This window comes from Pan paniscus, chromosome 3 (genome assembly GCF_029289425.2).
Source record: "Pan paniscus chromosome 3, NHGRI_mPanPan1-v2.0_pri, whole genome shotgun sequence".
Lineage (NCBI taxonomy): Eukaryota > Metazoa > Chordata > Mammalia > Primates > Hominidae > Pan > Pan paniscus.
In genome coordinates this window covers 181,717,819-181,740,608 of record NC_073252.2, presented here as the reverse complement: position 1 = coordinate 181,740,608, position 22,790 = coordinate 181,717,819, and the positions used below count along the sequence as shown (strand labels likewise).

Sequence of the window (22,790 nt, the reverse complement as noted above, 5' to 3'; positions counted from 1 at the left end):
AGAAGGGACTACAATTAGACTGCCCAAATGGGCTCCGTCATTTCTGCAGGAGGAGAAATAAACATGGCACATGCTTTGATCTAACAGAGCACAGGCCCCTGCCCTCGCTGTGAGGGAAGAGATATTCCATTTCTTGGCAGTGAAAGGAAGGTGTGTGAGCCAGAGGGACAGGCTGCACAGAACAGCGGGATCCAAATGGCAACAAGCTTCTAGATCCATTGGAGAGGTTTTGAGATCTGCTATTGTATTTTCACTACAGGGACCCCTATCTTAGCATCAATCAATTTACTCCCAACCCCTATCTTCCTCCCCCGCCCCCAGACTATTTATTCTACTCAAAAAGTTACTATTTTTGAAGGACTTAAAAAACATCCTTCTCTTAGCATGGGTGGCAATATGAACGTAGCAGAAAAAATACTGGAAATATTGGTTTTAGTTAGATCGGACTGATGCAAGTTTGAGGGGAGGAGCCAACCCACCAGTCCAGATTGGTGATCTCTACAGGTGCAGAAACATTTTTTTCAATTCCTGAAAAAGAAGTCAGAAACAGATTGTTAACAATACAACTCATACAACTCTTAACCCTCATCCATAGAACTGAGACTACGAAATCAGAAACTTGTCAAGTTACGTGCATAAAGCCCCAGGCCCCGCTAGGTGCATGTGTGTGCACAGAGACACCTCTCCCTACCGTGGGGAGTTGAATCCACTGTCCACTGTGATGCTGCTGCTGTCCATGCTGTCGAGCCGGGCTGAATGGGTGGCTCTCTGGTTGCTGCTGCTGTCGGTTTCTTTTGGGGCGAGAAGGGTGAGGTTCTTTTCAAATTTCCTCTGCAAGTCTCTTTCCTTCTCCCTCTCGAGGAGCCACTGCATGGTGCCTACGTCCTCTCTATTTTTCTCCTCCTCCGTGTTCTTGTTTGCCCCTTCCTCAGAGTCGTCATCATCAGAGACATTGTAATAGTCAAAAGAGGCTTCCTGGTTCCCTCCTGACTCCTGCTGACGCTGGGAAGCAGGCATGGCTTGTGCTGCCGAGGTCCCCAGGGACGGTTCCAGTTTCTCACATCGGCCTGGCAATGTGTCAGCAGGTGTCTTCGGGTGAGATTTGAGGAGGGACAGGCTCGACTTGTGATAGCTGTTTACAGACAAGGTGCTGTGAAGAGGTTTGAACAGTGTGTCTTTGCTAAATATCTCTTTCCTCTTGTCCAAGCTGCTGGGCTCGGCACCATGGTGCTGGACGAGGCGTCCGTTGGCGATCCCTTCAGCCACTCCTCCCGAAGCAGCGGGGCCCCCACCCGGCCCTTTTGGTGACTCCTCCTTGTGCCCCACAGGCTCCCTGGAGGAGTGGGGGACCTGCCTATCAGATGGGGAGAGCTTTTTCACCCCTTCTGCCAAAGTCAGAGTGTCATGGTCCTCCTTATTCTTTCCCAGAGGTGATGGTGCCGTGAGCACCGTCTCACTAGAGGTGTTGCACTGGAAATAGTCATCTGTGGCTGTTTTTGTTGGACAAGAGTTGAGTTCGCCATAGGATGGCAAACTCTCGGGTGGTTTTCCTGGCTCCAAAAGGCTGCAAGCGCTGGACGGTTCCTTGCTGCCACTGACTATCTCTGGAATACACACCTCTTTATAGCTTGTGGACGAAATGTGAGCCCTTTGGAGACTAACGGTCTGTGCAGGCCTTAAAGTACTGTCGTCAATGTAGGATTGGCTGGGGGTCTGGTCGTCTTGGCTGCAGCCTTCAGCAAGGTCTTCCGGCGTCCCTAGAGAAGAAGCCCCCAGAGGGCCTTTGGAGTTATCCATCGACCTGGATCTCTCCTTGGCTTTGTTGGATCTCTCATTCCTGGACCTCCGGTCCTGTGTATGGCTGTGGCTTCGGTGCACTTTTGAGTGGGAGCTTCCCCTGGAAGGTTCAGGAAAAGGCATCTCAGTTCTCCTTTTAGCCAATTCACCAGACACATCCCATTCTGGTGTCATGGGGAAGTGGGACTCGAGCACGTTTGTGTTGCTGTGCATGATGAAGTTATCTCCTTTGTGTTCAATGATGAAGCAGCCCTCCCTGGGCACCCTGGTAAGAGGATCACAAAAGTCATACTCTCTTTCAGCTGGGATATCCAGATGTGAACCGTCGGAAGGGTCTCCTTTAGACACCCGTGTCTTGCTGTGAGACCGAGACTTTCCATGGGACTTCCGATGAGTCCTACTCTTTTTACTCCTTCCGCTGTGATGGGCAGAGGATCCGGCTTTACTCCTCTGGGCCTTTTCTTCTTCCAGTTTCTTCATGAGCGCGGTGTGCCGCATGACATTTTCCACGGTCAGGTCTGGGTTAATGCGCCTAATGATTTCCATCTCTACTTCCCGAGGGATCGTAGCTGGCGTGTCCTCGTCTCGCAGGGGCCACTCTTCAGGAGGAAACTGGGCAGAAAAATTGGCCAGCTGTTTGGTCTTGTCTTTTTTAAAACTTAACCGGAATAACTTTAGCCCGAATTTTTTTGACTGCTTTTCACTATCTTTAGGTTTTGAGAGAGTTTCTGTCTTATAGGAAAAATTTACAGTACTTTTGCTCTTTTCAGTGGGTGGCACCTGGCACAGAGAAGGGGGACAGTAAGGGTCTTTGCAGTCCTTGGCAGACTTCCTTTGCAGGGTGGGTGCATGCGTGCTGTGCACGTCTTCTCTGCAGCAGTGGCAAGAGTCGCAGTGGTTTCGGGGCAATGTCCTTTCCCTGACACAGCCTGAGGCAGAGGGCGTGATGGTCCCGGGTTGCGGAGAGGTGCACTGAGACCGGTCAGGTATCCTCTCGTCCAAATGGTACCATTTACTGTTAGTTCTTATGAGGGAAGGAGTTATGAAATAAGTCTGTGGGGTCACGATGAAGTAGCCATCTGGAGTTGGGTAGATCTTCCTCTCCCGTACCAGCGTGTTCAGCGTGTGCCGCAGAATTTCTTGGCTTGGCGTTGGAACACCTGAAAAAAAAAAACCCACTTGTGAGAATGAAGACAGAACATGTGGACTCCTGATTTCCAGGATCCTATTCATTCGCCAAGATGCGAAGTACCATCACAGAGCTAGGATGCACAATTCAGACAAAGGTGTTCATTAAGTTCAGTGCAAATCCTCGCCTTCTTGGGTAACTCCTAAATTACTACCCGCAGAATGAGCAGATATAAAAGCTGGGAAGACAGAGATGGAAGTTAGGTGGAGTCAGGTTGCTACTGTTGTTACCTGTTGTTTCCTGTTTCCTGAACGAAACAGGAAAGACAGAATATTTTTAAATGAGAGAAAAATGAAAAATGTTTCCCATGATATGATATGAAAGTATAGAAAAGGCTTTTCCAATAAAAGCAACTAGAGAAGCAGAGTGAAAATATCTACCTTGATATTAAAAAACATATCTAACATATATGGAGGCTACCACAGAAGAGTTACTGTGTGTGCTCATTGTTAAAGATTTTACTTAATAAACTTAATTTTGTGAATTATATAAAAGGGCAACTAGACTTGACTACTGTTTATGGTGTATCCTCTAATTTTGGAGTCATTGCCTTCCATTTGGAAACTGACTGCAGCCCGGCTAAAATTCATGTAAGAATGTTCTCCTTTTTGGCGTCAGTCAGTAAGAAGAAGGTGGTTTTTCTAATTTCTAACCAAAGAGCCCTAATAAATACATGAGTGAAGGCTTTGACACTCTCTGTCTTTTTGTCCAAAATTCCCATATTGGCTAGAATAGACACACCAGATGAAAATGATGAAAGCTTCTTTGTATGATTGATAATTGTTTTCAAAGGGTTTTTGTGCATGTTTATGCCTCGTCTACCTTAAGAGACAGAATTAAGAGCATAAATTCTTAAGAGAGTTTAAGTTCCCCAGGCTCCAGCCCATTTACTTCATTTCTTGGGTATTCTCCATTTCTCAATGCCAGGCACATAAAGGTTGGTAATACTTAGAAGACTGACCTGAAATCGGTCAGCTTGAGTCATATGAAACTGCCCATATTTAACCATCTGACTCACAAAAATGGCAGTTTCATGTGGTTCAACCTAACACGAATAAGGCAGTGTAAGGTGGAGACTAAAAGGCTGGGGCCGGGCTGCTGGATTGAAACCCTGCCCTGTCATTGTTAGCTGGTGTCACTGGTTGAATTATGCACTCCCCACCCCAATTTATATCTTGAAATCCTAACTCCTAATACTCTTTTAAATATGACCCTATTTGGAGAAAGGGTCTTAAAGTCAGGTCAAAATGAGGTCGTTAGAGCGGTCTCTAATCGAATACGACTGATGTCCTTTTAAAAAGGGGAAAGCTGGAGACAGAAAGGCACAGAGGGAAGACAGTGTGAGGAGACACACAGAAGGTGGCCATCCGTAAGCCGAGGACAGGGGCCTCACAGCTCTCAGAAGGACAACCAATCCTGCTGAGATCGTGATTCTGGACTTCTGGCCTCCAGAACTGTAGGACAATACGTGTTGGTTGGTTGAGCCATCTGCACTTTGTTACGGCAGTCCTAGCAAATGAAGACAGCTGGCACCACCTTAGGCAGCTCAGCCTCTCTGAGCCTCCATTCACTGTCATCAAAAGGTAGATAACAATAGTACCTGTAGCCACAGGGCTGAGGTGAAAGGAGTTTTGTGTGTGGAGCAGTGCCTGGCACACAGAGAGTGCTCAATAAACATTAGCTGGGAGTTAGTCTCCACTTTGGGTCGGGACCCACGGAAAACCAGATTGCCTTCAAACAACAATGTGCACCAACCTAGAACACCTGGGTCAGCTGAGATGCTTCAACTCCCCAAGTCCTTCCAAAGTAGGAAATAAAGGTATTAGAAATGGCCTGGGATTCTCAAGGGGAGAAAATCCGTGAATGCGCGGTAACATACACACCCATTTGTGTTACCATCTTCAGAAGGTATCTTTAGTGACCAAGGCGGAAAAGGTAGCATTGTTCATAGATAAGGTATCAATATAATTATTTAATTTTTGAGTCGCATGGTTTCCTTTTAGTCTAATACTTTACTTCTGGCAAGTGAGCATTAGTTTTTATACAAATGATTTTAAGACCAATAATAACAAAGTTTGTTTTTTAATTTTATAATACTTTCTGTACAAAACAGAAATGAATTTTTTTCTTTTTTCCTTTTTTTTTTTTTTTTTTTTTGAGACAGGGTCTCACCCTTGCGCAGGCTGGAGTGCAGTGACAAGATCTCAGCTCACTGCAGCCTCAACTTCCCCAGGCTCAGGTGATCCTCCCACCTCAGTTTTTCGAGTAGCTGGGACTAATTTTTATATTTTTTGTAGAGATGGGGTTTCTCCATGTTGCCCCCCAGGTTGGTCTCGAACTCCTGGGCTCAAGTGATCTTCCCGCCCCTGCTTCCCAAAGTGCCTTCCACTGAATAACTTCAGGGGACACCACTGACACGGAATATACCTTCTGAGATGAGGGCACACCTCTGCACCGCAGTCTCAGGAATGATGCCCACTGTCATTGTTTGGCACAGCAATCAAGATAACAAGCCCACGTTTAAAACCGACCACATCTTAAATGGTAGCATACTTTTAGTCAACAATGTGACAAACTTTTTCAAAAACTCGTAAGGTTCATTTATAAGTATTCATGATTGACCAGTTTACCATGGCTCCTAATAAGGGAAGGCTGATGTATACGTCATAAAAATAGCTATTACTATAAAGCAAAAGTTTAATTTTATTATAGAATTTGCTGACTGTAGGCCTTCCAAATGATGATCTTAGGAAACTCATAAAGCTATTAATGTATAGAATTATGACTACAATGCAAACATCTTTACTTACCATTAAAAACAAGTTCTCTAGTAGTTCTCAAATGAAGGAATAAAAAGAAAAATAGAGAAAAATTTTTCTATTTCCATAGAGTATTTGTGCTTAAATTTTTTTATGTCTTGGGTTTCCAGGTATATCCATCAAATAATGTTTAATTTGATAATGCAAACTAGAAACATTCTTTGCCCCCTGTCCAAGCCATTTTCCATGCTGTGGCCTGAGAGTTTTCAGACTTAACTGAAAGTTGCTTATGTTTATGATTATCATTGTATTATGAAGCCCTAATATACTGACTGATTGTGAAATTCAGGGTTCTGCCAGAAATCTGTAGGGTTGACCTGAGAAAGTGATGGTTGTGATGGATGTTTAACGTTTGCATATTCCACTACTTCCAAATTCGACTCCGAAAGTTCATCATGAGTTCAGATTGTGAGGGCTTAAAGAACAAAAATAAACTTTACATCCTAACAGGCCTGAACCTGATCTCTTCCACACCTTTACATTTTTCAAAGCAAAAATAACTATTTTAAAACACTGCATGACACTGTGGTCTACTTATACCTATGAATTGTTTTTTTTTTGTTGTTTTTGTTTTTTTTTTTGAGATATCGTCTCACTCTGTCACCCAAGCTGGAGTGCAGTGGCACAATCTTGGCTCACTGAAACCTGCACCTCCCGGGTTCAAGTGATTCTTGTACCTCAGCCACCGAGTAGCTGGGATTACAGGTGCGTGCCACACGCCCAGCTAATTTTTGTAGTTTTTAGTAGAGACAGGGTTTCGTCATGTTGGCCACATTGGTCTCAAACTCCTGGCCTCAAGTGATCCACCCACCTCGGCCTCCCAAATTGCTGGGATTACAGGTGTGAGCCACCACAATCAGCCTCTATGTGTTGCTTTAGTCCTGCAAATCTGACAAACTGTCAGAACAGTGAGCACATGGACCTGTTCTGTATGTTAAGCACTTTCAAGTGAAACGCTTTAATGAGCATCTTTAGATTATTCTTGTTTGTGAAGAACGCTGGCTGAAGAAGAATTCAGTAAGAGCCAACATAAGGAGATGAACGGGAGACAGAACACAGTGTATCTAATATTAACATTCTCCAGGAATCTCTAAAGTCAAGTTCAGCTCCATACCTGGACTTATAGGGTCTAGCTCTATGTCCCTGAAGACCAGCCTTCCTCCCAGAAAGATTCAGTTGTAACAGCTTAACAGGTATCAGACCACCAATTTAAATGATCATTCTGGATGAATGGATGCATAGTTATTTAGAAATACAAGAAGCAAGTATTATTCTTTATAAACCTTTTAAAAATATTCTTGATTCTGTAATGGAAATTGATAGATAAAAGTTGTTGAGTTGGTTTTCAAAAATTCAGCCAACTTGTTTTTCTCACTTTTATAGAAAAGTGATAAAAAGGTTTAAGTTTTGATGTATCGGAATTTTTTTTTGTTTTTGTTTTTGAAACGGAGTCTCGCTCTGTCGCCCAGGCTGGAGTGCAGTGGCGTGATCTCAGCTCACTGCAAGCTCCGCCTCCCGGGTTCATGCCATTCTCCTGCCTCAGCCTCCTGAGTAGCTGGGACTACAGAGGCCCGCCACCATGCCCGGCTAACTTTTTTGTATTTTTAGTAGAGACGGGGTTTCACCGTGTTAGCCAGGATGGTCTCGATCTCCTGACCTTGTGATCCGCCCGCCTCGACCTCCCAAAGAGCTGGGATTATAGGCATGAGCCACTGCGCCTGACCCAGAAATTTTTGCTGGAAGACTATTCACTAAAAACTTTCTTTAGAATATGGATGCCCAAAACAAGAAAAGAAGCCAAATTCTAGACTACACTTTTGATTTATAAAATATACATTAAATATGAGATCCAAATATTTTAATAATACTTAGGCTCAAAAACTTTATTTTTGAATAGTAAGATATAAAAGAACTAAATACTTTATTCTTACCTTTAAAAACAAAAAATGTAAATATGATCTTTAAATCCCTTCAGAGTTTTAGCATTGTCATTAAAAATACAATTTTCAAGTAGAATTTAAAAGGTTAGATTTTCTAAAATATTTTCTTCTGCTGTAGCTTAACTGATAGTAAAAGACAGACCAAAAAAAATCAAAGGAAGGAAGGGAAGGAAAGGAGAAAGGTAGCTAAGAAGAAAGGAAAGAAGGCAGGCAGGCAGGAAACAAACTTTCATTTTTTATGAAATACCAGTTTAAAATCTGGAGCTCTTGCTGAACATAACTTTAAATAGTTACCACCATATCCTAGCCCAGGGGTCAGCAGACTTTCTCTGTAAAGAACCACATAGTAAATATTTTAGGCTTTTAGCCATATGACCTCCATTGCTACTACTCAACTCTGCCACTATCGCATAAGGAGCCAAAGACCATCCATGAGCAAATGGGCATGGCTGTGTTCCAATAAAACTTTATTTACAAAAACAGGTGGTGGGCCACACTAGGCCTGCAGGTTAGCAAACTCCTGCGCTAGACCTGGGTTTGTATGGTGTCCTTGCAAACTTCTGAGGCTGACCAATGAGTCATCAGTGTCACACAGAAGAAAAAGCTCCTCAGTCTGTCTGAAAACCAGGGCCTTGGGATTTAAGTTCTCTTCCCATAAAAGCTAGCAAAACAGTTATTCTTTTAAGTACAAATGACCTATGGATTAATCCACAAAGCATTCCAAGTTAGTGATATTGTTATCAGCTGCTTGGCAGTGAGGAGCATTTTACTATTACACACTGGCTCTATGTTCTTTCCATTCTTTATTTTAGAGCCCAAAAATGGGTGGTACGTAACCAATTTCAGAAAAGCCGTGTGATGTCTCATGAAGCTATATAAAAATAAAAGGATTTAAAAAGCTGCTGGGTTGTTCAATGTCAGAAGTGGCTACGCACTCATAGGACAGAAAGCAGGTCCTTCCTCCAAGACCATCGTGTTTGCCAACACTATCTGTCCCCACTTAGGTGGCTCTCACCTGGGATTCTGTTTCTCTCACTACTAAAAGGAAAGGCGTTTGCCTAGGACTTAACAAAAAGAGATAGGCAATCAGACAGTGAAGAATATTCAGAGATAATAAAATGCTAGAAATCTTAAAATAATTTGTATGTTGCAAGGGTGGGTTCATGTTAGAGATTTTGAACCATATACATATTATCAAAACACATTAATTAGAATATTGAAAAAGGAGGAAATATCACAAGGAGAGGGAGAAAACGTTTCTCGGGGACAAAAGGAGAAGCAGGGAGACCAATACGGTAGATAAGATCTCTCCTTAGCTTAGAGTTAGTCCTCCCGTTCTCTTCCCATGTGTGGGGTGCACTTCCCCACACCTTGACTTTGAGTTTAGCAGGTTTGTGTTGGTCACTGCAGTGTTAATGGGCTGGCATGAACAAAGCTTGAAGAGCCTTCGTGCCATGGGCTTGTGCTCTGGTGCCTCTGCCATCCCGCAAGTGAAGGAGATCTCCATTTGCCCCGTTTTCTAAATCGGATGGGTACAGATGGAGCAGAACTACCCTGCTGGGCCCCAACTGGCTCAGCTGACTCCTGGGGAACCCACAGAGGCATGAATGAAATCAACGCTTGTTGCCGTAGGCCTTTGATGTTCTGTAGTTGTTTGTTACCCAGCATTTTTGTAGCAAAAGCTAACTGATACAATTAACAGCTTATATTTACTCAGATCTCTTCTAAGTTGAATGAAAAATATAGCAAACGTTCCCTTTTAATATAATCTCTATTTCAACCTAGAAACAGGCTGAGTCCACACCAAGTTGGCAAACTGGTAGCCCAATAATGTATTTCATTTGACTTGCATGTTGCTGGCACACAGACATTAAAACATATACACACACACAATTGTCAATATTTAAGGAAATGTAGAGATTTCACATAAGACCAAATTTCCAGATTCTCTTGAAACATGAGATTGGCAACTCTGGCAGGATCTCCATTTGGGGGTGGGGTGACAATACACTGGCTCTCTTGAAAGAGGGTCCTGCATTCTGCAGCTTGTCACCCTTCCTAATGCCTTCCAGCACTGAAAGCGTCAAATGCCTCTCACACAGCAGCTGGGCTGTTGCCTCCTTTTTATAACATTTAAGAGAAAAGTAAATATTTTATTTTTAAAAATGAAATCCTAATTTATCAATATTATTTTCTTAAAACTCATCAAGCCATGACACAAATATGTAAGATATGTTAATTTTTGACATGACCCTTTCTGTAGTTTAACTCCCTAGGACTAAAGTTTTCAGCCGTTGAACCCTCACGTTCATGTATTTAAAGATTAGTTTGCAAAGACTGACTGGAGTCCTGGTCATTCTTGCCAGATTCTTCATGGATTCTGAATTAATTTCTTCCTCTCGGCACCAATTTAAAAAGTATTACAGCTGAAGCAGTTATTTTTTTGATGTCATGCAGGTGCCTGAATTTTTAATTACAGAAGTAAGGAAAGCTTCGGGTCAGTTTTGGGGAAGAATGTTTTCCTATTCTCTTTAAACATGGGAAGAACAGTCCATGTGAGTCCTAGAGTGACCACAGCACACCGCCACCTGGAAAGCGCTACGTTCCCGCCTCGTTACCTGGGAAGCACGTGGTCAGGTGCTCCATCAGTGCTTCTTGGGTGACAGGCTTTCTTGCCGAGTTCATTGCTGAGATGGCCAAGCAGAGGATCTCCCCGAGTGGAATAAACTGAGACTGACTGATGGGAGACATACTGATGGGTGATACATCACCTGCAGAAAGACAATTTTCAAGTGAGTGGTTCATTAAAAGACCCGGTCATCTGTCAGACACACACCTTCACGCGTCCACACCCCTCCCGCCTTCACGCGTCCATCTGGCCCTGGTCTGACGAACACAGTCAGCTCCAAACATAGCAGCTGCTTGCCAATTCCACTCTGAACACAGAAGCCACAGCCAATTCCACTCAGGTGGAAAGACTTCCACACGCAGTGGAAGCTCCTACTGCCTCAACAAATAAAACTTCCCTTTAACATCCGAGATCTCATTTAAATAGTCCTAGTACTGAAAGTCTTGCAACAACAGGCTTTTATTTCCGTTCTTATTAACTTGGAGCTGATTTATTTAATAACTGCCATTCATATCCCGACAAATTGCATTGGTGTAACTTGATGATTCATTCATTCAAACATTGAACGCGTTTACGTGTCTGCTGGGGGAACGGGAGCTGCAGAGACAGAGGGCGCGCCTCTCCCCAAACATCTCTGCCCTCAGTTTCTATTTAAGTGGAGAAGACAGACAAGTAGATCGAAGTTCGCAATGTTGCGTGGCAGGCGCACAAGAGAACAGAACAACACCTGGGTGCTGAGAGTCGAGGAAGGATAACACCTCTGGGAGGCGAGGGTGGGGCTCAGAAGCAGGAATTTCCAAGGTTCCACCAAGGAAGTGTAATCTGAACCCAGTGTTCAAGAGTAGGTGTGTCCCTGTGGGGCTGGGACCTATAAGCAGATGTTTTCTGGGGCACAGAAGCGAAGGGGGACAGGTAGGTAGGGACGACCATGAACAAAGAGCTGAGTGTCCAAGCTCTGCATTCTATGAGGGGTGGTGAGCCATGGAAGGCTGAAGGCAGGTGTGGATTTCAGAAAGATGACTGTGGTGGCCGTGGGGATGATGGCTGGGAGGAGTGGGAGAAGGCAGATTACAATTCCCTCAGACAATGTGGCCTCCTGCACACTAAAAGGGCCAGTGGAGGCAGGAGAGGCTGAAGACCCTGCATCGGAGGGGTGATGGACGGTGACTCTTGAGATGTCAACCTACAATGCAAATATCTGTCTTCATTTCTCAAGTCTTTATACCACAGTGCAGTCAGTGATTTTCAAGTGATGCTCCAAGGATCCCTAGAATTTCTTGGAATATTTCTGGGATGGAGGTGCCCCCAGTAGAAGCAGAGGCTGGGAGGGCAGGAAAGTTCGCTCCTGACACCTGGGTGCCACCTGTTTTATACCTGGGGTTCTCCAAGGTTGCATTTGAAAAGATGTCCTACACAAGGAGGATGGAAACTATCAACACAGTAGAACACAGAAGGGCTCACAGGGTCTGTTAAGTTTCTAATCTGATTTCCTAAATGTACTTACATAATCTAGCCTTTTTTGTTTCTGAAGCATGCTTGTAATAAGCTACCATGGTTGACCAAAACCGAGACTCAGGTCGGCCTGTGGCATTAAGCAACACCCTCCCCGACAAGGTGTCTGGCTGCTCTGAGGTGGACCAACCTCCTCACTGTCAGGCACTTAAAGCCATGCCCAGCCACAGTTCCTAGTTTGCAGGAGGAGTGCAGAGTCCCTATGGGGAAAAACTTGCTGCTTTGATGGGCTAGAAGAGAAATGGTTTGCTCGATGAAATCAGGCAGCAGGGCCTGGGACAAAGATCAGCACGTATGGGGAGAGTCCAACAGGTGCCTCGGACGAAGCAGCAGGACTCCAGTGCCCAAGGCTCAGGCCTCACCCCCTTCCCAAACCCAGCTCAGTTCAACGCCCCCCTTTCCCTGGACCACATGGGGCTCCCATCAGCTCTACTGTAGCTCCACTCTCTGCAAGATGGATATGAGGAGGATAAGACGTTGTCCCAGTGGCCAGAGGGAGACAGGAGTACCCACATCCAGAAAAGGAGGAAGGGAGAAAAATCAGCAGAAGCCAGGAACTGACCTAGCTTAGAAGCCACAAATTTCTGGGGCCTATGGGTCATAGGCATCATAAAGAGACACACTCAGAAAAATTCTTGTAATATTTTGTGGGGCAGTAGCAGGCGAGACCGAGTGTGAACTTGGGGCCATTTTGGGGGATGTGAGTTTCATTCATTGGCTGGTGAAGCTCAGTTCATATTGGTAACTCAAAAATGACAGAATGATAGAATGACGTGGGCTGGGACCACCTCAGTGGGTGAGTTTCCAACGGCCTAGAACAATGTATTTAAATCTTAAAGAAAAGATTTGTCATATCCTTTTTTTTCCTACAAAAAAAGCTGGGTTTTTTTGTTTGTTCATTTGTTTTTGTTTTTTTGTTTGTTTGCTTTTTTGAGACAGGGTCTGGCTCTGTGGCTCAGGCTGGAGTGAAATGGCACAATGATAGCTTACTGCAACCTTGAACTCAAGAGATCCTCCTACCTCAGCCTTCCAAATAGCTAGGACTACAGTCTGGCCACCTCTTAAAGTGCTGGGATTACAGGTGTGAGCCACCATGCCCAGCGCAAATGAAGTCTTACTCTAAAACCTAATGTGGGTTGGGTATGGTGGCTCACACCTGTAATCCCAACACTTCTAGAGGTCAAGGCAGGCAGGTTGTTTTAGCCCAGGAGTTTGAGACCAGCCTGGGCAACATGATGAGACCCCATCTCTACAAAAAATACAAAAATTAGCCAGGCATGGTGGCACACGCCTGTGGTCTCAGCTGCTTGGGAGGCTGAGCTGGGAAGATCGCTTGAGCCTGGGAGGTCAAGGCTACGGTGAGCTGAGACTGCGCCACTGCACTCCAGCCTGGGCAACAGAGCGAGACCCTGTCTCTAAATCAATAAACACATAAGAAATGTGTAAAGATTGGCTGAGTGCTGATGCAAGCTACAGCAGAGGTGGGAGTTGGGAAGTTCACCTGTTTGACTCTGCCCTCCGTACAGCAGGCCCTACAGCTCAGGCACAGACAGTCTGAGACACCGCCCTGTAGTTCCTTCTCTCTCACTCCACCTCCACTGGATAGGACAGAGGCACTGAGGCCGGCTTTCTTACAGAGGTGCTAAGTTAGCCATATGGACCTGAAAGTCACCTGGGATGATTTTTTTAAAGTCAGATGAAAAGGAAGATGGGATCAGCTGGCAAAGAGGGACAGGATCAATGCACGTTCCAGAACCTCTGGACTTGGGTATCACTTGAGAGGTTAATACCTTCCAATGTGTGCCTATTACATAACTAAGAACATCTCAGAAGATGAAAGACACAAAAATACTAAATATGATCCCCAAAATGCAGGCTGGACTATTTCCAGATTTTCGTATAGGTCATAAGAGGAAACTCGAACTCTCTGTAAAAAAGAAATGACTATTAGCAAAATTAACTGCTTTGGTTTAGGTCATGCTTGTCCTTATGGGTTTAGCTGAAACAATTTGTTTGGTTTCACTGCCATATTCTCAGTTAATTTCTTTTCATTCATTGCAGCCAACTCCAAGAGGCAGCATGCTTTAAGTGTGTCTGAATGGCATTTACTTTGGAAAAGCTCAGTTTCACTATAATAATGAATATGGGCAATAACTTTTAACTCAGAATGTAGAACAAAATGGAATTTGGATGTTCTAAGTAATTGTCTCCACCTCATCTCATTTTTGTGCTGCACTAAGATATATTACTTTCAACTCCTTTCCCATCCCCAATCCCATCAGCAATCCTGTCTACACCCAAATGCTTCCTGGTCTGTCCCCTGGATTCTATCCCTGGAGCTCCCTTAAACTGCCATCATCTCTCACCTGGTCCTTCATAACAACTTGATGATGTTCAGCCTTCCCTCCTGCCTCCAACACTCCCCTCTCCACAGAGCAGCCAAGGTCCTCTTAGGAAAACAAAAAACACACCACTTCCCTGCATAAAATCCTCCAGGGACTGCCTACTGCACTTAGAAGAGAAGCTGAACTCCTTGGTAGGCCTACAAGGGCCCACGTGGCCTGAGCCTGTCCACCCTATGCTAGGACCACTCCCACCTCCATCCTTACTTGCCACTCACGACCTCCTCTGTTCTTTGAACATGTCAGGCATTTCCTCAACTCAGGGCCTTTGTATTTTTTGTGCCCTTGGCCTGGGATGCTCCTTGGGTCGACCTTTCAAGACTGGCTTTTCATGCTTTAGGTCTCAATTCAAATGGCACCTCATCAGAAAGTCCTAACCTGACTATCTGGTCTACTGCCATTCCATCACAGCCGAGTTTACTGTCTTCTCTCCCTGCATGTGTGCATGTGTGTTTGGTTCACTGGTTTACTGTCTGTCTCACCCACTTGAATGTAAGCTCCATGACAGAAGGCAACGTGAATGCCACATTCCCAGCACCTAGAATGACGCAGTGCTTACCCAACAAATATTTGTTGAATGAATGAATATCCATTTTTAACATGATAATCTAAGGAATTTCTTAGTCATCTTAAAAGACTGTAATTTTATTAATATTTTTGCTAAATAATAGCAAACAAAAAGAGAACAAATAAGTTTACCCATGCAATTTCTAAGACTCCCCCAATTAACTGCATGAGAAATAGGCCTCCAAACACAGCAGTTACTATAGAAAAATAACTTTATAATACAACTATTATATAGCAATAAGAAATTAAAAATTAATAAAAATGAGTAAATTTTTTAAAAGAATAATTATATATTAAGTGAAGTTTAGAACATGCATTTAAGATCTGTATTAAAGGAATCACAGGTATCTCTCAACACAACATAAACATTATTCAAGTTTACCATAATCTTCTGTGGATCTTATATAAACCTGCTTAACGAGCCAACTAGTCATTTTTAAGATATGCTACTAGAAAATTCTTCCAACTACTGGACCACATTTATTTATTCAAAGAAGAAAAAAAGAGAATGTAAGTACTGGTAAAATATTGTTGGTCACGATAATCTACATTATCTACAGAAACTACCATATTTTGCATGAAATGTGGATTATAATTTACTTGTCTATAATTTATAGGATGGATTTTTCCATCGTCAGAATTAGTTCAGAACACATTCATAACGACAACTCATCTTAAAGCACATTGGCACTTTGTCAGCTAAAAAATTCTTTCTAAACTGCTATAATTCTGTCCTATTGTTCTAAAAGAGGAGTAGATAGATTTTAGTTCAGCTTTATTTTCTTACAAACATCCATTTAAGTACAGTCCTCAGAGGACTTTTGTCAAATCTAGGCTATTTCAGATAAAACCAAACTCAGTGCCTTGGACAGAGGAAGCATTCCATAGATTTTTAAGCGAGCTTAAAATGTGAAAAGACATGAAAATATTACAATTGTAAGTAAACTTCTGTTTTAAGAGTATTTAACATTTAAAATGCATGAGTGAAAATGTGGACACTGCTTTCATGTGAGGTCATTGTCAGCTGACTGGCATGAAGAGAAAGAGTAGCCGGGTGGATGATGAGGGGCATGGAAGATGGACCCCCTCCAGGAGAGGCGGAACAGCCCAGCCAGCACGGGGGTGCAGCATGCTGAGCCCAGGCAGCCTGGGGAGCTGAGCCTGGGGAGCTGCGGCAGGTTCAGGCTCCCCTGGGGCAGGCTGGTGGTGAGATACAGAGAAAAAAGGGGCCAGATCCTGGTTGACAAGAAGGCTTAGATCTTATTCTTGACGGTGACGAGGCACTGCCCATGTTTTCATACAGACAAATCACATGATATGCTTGTATGAGAAAATCACTCTTGTGCAACTCTGGAGAAAGAGCTGGTGACTCCTAAAATCGCTCGCACAATGGACAACAGGCAGATGTCCTGCAGACGCCAACCTGCTCTTGGATTGTCTACAGCTAGTCACCTCTACCTCAGGAAATAGCTTTATCAAGCGCATCCATTTTCACTATTTAAATCCCTCTATCTATTTTCCCCTTCCAACTTTTGGCCCATTACTTTAGTTGGAGTTATTTTTAAAAAAACTCTCTCTCACATAATTCATCCTTTCAAGAAATATCTGAATGCCTATTTTACATCAAATACCTTTAAGTACTCAAGTTCCAAAACTGTTCTTATCTCGGTTCTATTTGTGCAAAAAAAAAAAAAAAAAAAAAGGACTAAAATAAAGCCCTGTCCTTTATAAGTGGCATTTTCACTTTTTGCAGTCATTAATTGAGGTTCCAGGAACTTCTCAGCCTGTGCACACGCAGGAGACCAGCACCGCTCCTGGGATATGACTTTCACAACAGCTTACACCTGCTCCTTCCTGGGTGACATCCGTAGCTTTCCAAAAGATACCTGCTACAAAAGCCAACATAAAACTATGTCATTTCATCTTAAAGCACCCATCCTCATACAACTGTGTAAGAAAAGGAAAGCCAGAATTTCCCCAGGCAAACTGCATCACAGTAAACAGCCTGGAAAGTACCAGCCTCCATCCTCTATCTTAGCTTTCTTTAAATAATTTTTTTTCAAGCACCAACATTCCATATGAATTATCCTGTTTTCCTTTTAAGGTACTGTTTTTCACTGCAAGTGTTAATGTAATCTATTCTCTGGGTTGAAGAGTTATCTTTGACAGTAATGAAATTCTTGTACCAAAACAACCCACTTACGAATGTGGTTCTGAAACTGTACTAGTTTATAATTGAGAAATTCCCAATATAAAAAAAGCATTCAAGAGATATTTTGATAAGTACCCAGTCTCTTAAAACAAAATACAATTATCCACTCTGCGCCTGTTTCCTCATCTGTAAAATGAGAGTTTGGATGAAATGATTTCAAAGATTCCTTCAGGCTCCTAAATCCTGTGATCCTATATGAATGCAGCAGAATTCTGGCATAAAAGCATCATATGGCACTGGTGTCTAGCTCTGCTTCCATCATGCTGGGGACACTATTTTAACACTCATCTGATCTGAAAAAGTTGGGCTTTAATTTTCAAAGAAATGGCTCCATATACTGGCTAATAATTTTTTCTTTCCTTACAATAAAGGCTTCATCATTTTCTCTTTCTAAATTCAAAGTCTTGCTCAGCTTTGTTCCTCAGGACTAATGTGTGCCCCTTTTGTTCTCTGCACCGCCAAAATTAACACGCAAGTTAAAATCACGGATGCCATAAAATTACCACAAGTAGTGGATACCGTGATTCCTCATAAAAATAGTCAAACATGTCTATAAAATGCACTATGGGCATGGGGACAACACAACTCTATTCCTCTCAACACACTCTTCAGAAAACGATTCTTTCGCCAAGTTTTATCTTAAATGCCCTTGGGCTTGGGGAAATCACCAAATCACCCGCTTTCTGGGGTTACAGTTAAGTGACAACTTCTCGGATGCAGCGCCTCAGACAAATCTTCTGTTTTACAATTTAATTCAATTTATTAACCCCAATTTTATGTATTAATGCTGTTTGGCTCTTTTAACAGAAGGCCTACTACAATATTTTTAAAAAAGCTGTTCTAAAAAAAAACCCACATACTTCTTTCCTATGCGCTCTCTTGAAGACCACAGCACCCATCTGGTGGGGGCAGAGCAGACGGCTCCCATTACCTCACATGCTCCTGTGTTTTAAGCAGCTTTCCTTTGAACCAGATGACTATTCTTGACTTTTCGAATGTTTGTATGTGACATTCAGAAGAAAACTGGCAATGAAAAGGCACTTTTACTAGTTTACTGTAGGTTTGTTTCAAATGCCACCGATTTCAAAAGTTGAAGGCTGAGCCCGATGGCAAAAGTCAACTGAAGGAAACAGCATAAAAAAGGAATTTTAGAATATTTAGAGATTCTATAACAACTTTAAAAATGTTTCCTAATGCTTTACTTCAACACTTCATGGGTATCTTAAAGCAGGTCCAATTCCTAAGCTATTATTTGAGTAAATCATTTTAAGCAAAAGAGAGCGTAAACAGAAGACACTCATTAATCATACTGAAATACTGGTGTCCATTAGCTCTTACTTACTAAGAAACCTCTAATGGGAATAAAGTTAAACGAGAGTAACCACGGTGGCCAAGGGCACCCAAAAGAATGAGTTAACATCCCCCACATCACCCAGGCCTTTGTGCTGACCAGTCTGTCTAATGCCACTATGTGAAGTAACGAATTAATTGGCTCATTGGTCTACAGAAGAAGCTCATGATCCTCCCAGTCCGCAACCTTTCGTTAGTCACATTAGCTATTGCTCTTGTTACTGAGATTTGACTACAGGTAAAAGCTTATCACAGAATACGTAGAGACAGAGAAGGCAGAAAGGGTAGAGCATCGGGCAGAAAGGGGCCATCCTCGTGGGCAGGGGTGGGTGAGAGCGCCCTGGCCAAGAGCCACCTTCCCCACCGCCAGAGGTGATTCCTGACGTCTCTGATAGGAACAACTAACACTTCTGTTGGACCATTTAGCTATTTGCAATAGATGCATAGCAGAAAAGGTAGGATGGAATATGAGCCCTGGGACCAATCAGGTTAATTTCGTAATTAACGCCTTTGCTAAGGCTCCACACTATAACCCATCAGCTACGTCCAGGGTGGTGTGTGTTAGGCACATGGAATAAAACCTAGCCGAATGCTTTTACACGGCAGGTCCTCAAATGCTTGTAGAATCAAAAGGTCCTACGTACATAAACAAGAGGCAAGGCCCTGCTACCTTACAAGATGTTTTCCAACACCAGCTGCCACTTGTGCTCCAGTCCTTCAACCAGAATGAAGTTAAAGCCACTTACCAACAAGGATAAAGTTATGACGAAATACCAGTCCTAGATGATAACAATTAGTAAGATCTCCCAGATGTCCTGAAATTCTGTAAAGCACCTGACCAACAAGAGCACCTGAGGAACATGATGTCTTCCTTTTCCTTAAGTGCATCACATAAGAAAGAATATAAATTCCCATTTTAAGCCACCCTGTACTTCTCCTTCATGTTCATTCTGCAGCATAACCTGGCCTAACACTAGACATTAGATGCTCCAGTTTCCACTGATGATATTTCCCAACTTCAGCTTAATAAATCATCTAACAACTCTAGGTCACACATTCACTTTCCCTCTTTTTAAGTTGGAATCACCAGAGCTATTTCTCAGCCTTTGTATTCTCTGCTTCATCAGTTTAGGGATGACAACTGTAGTGGGACTGATTTCTGTAAAATACAATTGTAATAGGACAGGAAGGCCTAATTAAATAAACTACAAATATGGACAGGTTGACAGTTCCCAAATTACAACAAAATTGTACCGATTGACTGCTACCAACCAACCCCCCTAAAACCGAACACCCTTCTACCCCTTCCAACTGCCATGGAGGTCATTATGAAAGGACTATGTCAGAATTCAGAGGCATGAAAGAAAGGATAGGGGATCAGATCAGATACACAGAGGAAACGTCTAAGTCGCTGTACAATTAAGTAACTTTTCTCTCTTCAATTCAGCATTACAAGATGGTGGTAAAAGCCATGGGCTTTGTAGTCAAAACTTTAGGTTCAGAGCCCAGTTCTGCTCCTCACTGGTTGTGTGATTTGGGGCAAATTATTTAATTTTTTGAGTTTCAATTTCTTCTTTTGTAAAGTATACATAATGATGTTTACCTTGTAGACTCACTGAGGGGATTAAATGAGATAATGGATGTTGAGTGCTTACCCTGTCCCTGAGACCTAATACATGTTTAATAAATAGTAGCTAGTATTAAAAATATCTTCCCTGGCCGGGTGCGGTGGCTCATGCTTGTAATCCCAGCACTTTGGGAGGCCGAGGTGGGTGGATCAGGTCAGGAGTTCAAGACCAGCCTGGCCAACATGGAGAAACCCCATCACTACTAAAAACACAAAAAATTAGCCAGGCGTGGTGGCAGATGCCTGTAATCCCAGCTACTCGGGTGGCTGAGGCGGGAGAATCACTTGAACCCAGGAGGCGGAGGTTGCAGTGAGCCAAGACCATGCCATTGCACTCCAGCCTGGGAAACAAGGAAAGACTCCGTCAAAAAAAAAAAAAAAAAAAATTCTTCCTCAAGCCCATCTAGATTTATCCAATTTACTCATTTACAGTGTTTGAATTTCTACCAATGGAAAATCTGTTTGTTCCTAAAAATAAGCCTTTTTAAAAAACTAAAATATCTTTGGGAAGGCTAAGAGTGCAGAGGTCTTCCTTATACTAGTATGAAGTAGTTTAATAAGATTACTTTAATCAGGTATATAGAACACATAGCATTTGGGATGCATCACCAGGCTGGGAGTGCAAACATGCATTACACTAGGGACTTTGGAGAGAAAAAGGCACTAGGAGATGGGAAATAGTGTGGATAGAGAATTACAAGGATATCAAAGGATGTTGACCTATTTCAAAACTTAGGTTGGGCCAATCCATTACCTAAGAAAGGGAAAGGAAACTCAGGACTTAAATAAGTACTCTTAGTATTAAAAATCAGTGACACCACGAGTTAAATAATTTCTGATATGACCTGAATTATTAGTAACCATTCTGGCTCTTTCTTCTAAGGAAAATGTCCTGTAGGAGTCAAAAAAGTGACTTTCACCTAAACTTCCCGGAACTCAGCATACTCCTCATAACTTAAGGATGGCTTGTCCAATATAATTCAAGTAAACCGTGATCAATGTCCACATGCTCATTTGTCCTTTACGGCCACAGTCCTTTACAAGCAGGGTATGGCAGCTTTCCTGGCTGTGACACTGTCTCAGGGTAAGAACCATGACAACTTCTAGAGTGGCGTGTATGACTCCTGAGGTCCACCTTAGCCTGAATATACCCTGTGAAGATTCTTAAAATTAGCAAAACCAGATCATTCTAACTCTCTATGACCAAAAAAAAAAAAAAAAAAAAAAAAAAAAATCCTGCTTTTTAAACTGCCCCTCTTCCTATTCAACTATTTATTGAAAGGGTTCCATGTGTAGGGAAGTGCTAGGAGATGTAGACAGCAGAAAAAAGCATAAATCTTGATCTCTGCCTTCAATGAGATTACAATTTAGGTGGGAATACAAGATACACATGTGTGAAAATATAAACCATCATGAAATATACACATTGCTGTTCAAAACACCCTTAGAAGAGCTATAGCAAGAAAACGCATGAATGAATAGAAACTTAACTCTATAATGGGAGTTTCAAGGATTTAGAAATGACCTCCTGTTGGGGTGATTAGGGAGAACTTCCCAGGGGAGAGAGATTTGGAATAGGTCCTTAAGGATAGGTAGAATTGATGGGTGTGAGGACATGAGGGAACTGTATTTGCAACATACCATGCTTGTGTTATTTCTGACCAAACGTCCTTTAAACCTGACTCAGCATCCTCAACGTTGCTCTGAAGATGCAAACTGCTATGCAGAAAGAAGAGACCTCTGACAGTGGAGAAAGGAAACATGCTCTCTTTTCTTCTGTGAGAGGGTGAGCTATGAGATGGATGTGACTGCGAAGAGAAAGAAGATGTTCAAGGGGTCTTGAACATCTGCCCTTAAACATGTTCTAAAAATTCTTACCTATTACATACGGGATTCAACACTCTCAGAAATATCTGTAACAGTGCTGAAACCATCCATGTGATGAGGGGGTAAAGCCATGCTTTCAGATGTGCCAAGTCTCACTTCGGAAATGAGGCACGTAATGTACTTTTGAAGACCAAAATTTACCATTTCGTTGTCATGTTTTCTTAAAAAGCTTTTGTGTGAAAAGCCCATGGATGTTGTAAGAAAACAGCTCTGTCATAATCTGAATCCTAAAGCAGACTATGATGAAATATGCTTACTTCCTTAGCAGTTAACAGCAGCCTCAATATGATGTTAGTCTTGGAAACGGTCCCTGGGCACATAAATCAGGCTTTCTTGGATTTTAGTGCATTGCATGTAGGTTAACAGGCCAAACAGGACACAAAAATTCAGGCACTATATATTAATTGGTAAGAAAAAATGTCGAGGCCGGGCACAGTGGCTCACGCCTGTAATCCCAGCCCTTTGGGAGGCCAAGGCAGGCAGGTCAACAGAGGTCAGGAGTTCAAGACCAGCCTAACCAATGTGGAGAAACCCTGTCCCTACTAAAAATACAAAATTAGCCAGGCGTGGTGGCACGTGCCTGTAATCCCAGCTACTCAAGAGGCTGAGGCAGAAGAATCGCTTGAACCCGGGAAGCGGAGGTTGCAGTGAGCTGAGATCGCACCATTGCACTCCAGCCTGGGCAACAAGAGCAAAACTCTGCCTCAAGAAACCAAACCAAACCAAACCAAAAAAAAAAACCCGGAAAAAATGTCAAATACTATTTACTGAATGCCTCCCTCAGAGCCGCGAGCGAGATAGATATACAGCTGAGGGAAGTCTGGGGCAGTCTGATTATTTCCTATTGGCAAATCCTGCT

General features: G+C 42.9%; 1 protein-coding gene across 4 annotated transcripts in view; it reads right to left on the bottom strand.

Moving 5' to 3' along the window:
• The window catches only part of STOX2 (storkhead box 2), a 224,385-nt gene that overhangs the window by 11,437 nt on the left and 190,158 nt on the right, over positions 1-22,790 (bottom strand). For 3 of the 4 annotated variants that reach the window (XM_034959471.3, XM_003823457.5, XM_034959475.3), the window contains 2 exons: positions 10,364-10,516; positions 692-2,957 (listed from right to left, as the gene is read on the bottom strand). In XM_034959471.3, the coding sequence (XP_034815362.1) occupies positions 692-2,957; positions 10,364-10,516 (2,419 nt within the window). Of the gene's footprint in view, positions 1-691; positions 2,958-10,363; positions 10,517-21,685; positions 21,853-22,790 lie in introns of all 4 variants that reach the window. The other variant, XM_034959476.3, reaches the window with a different exon arrangement.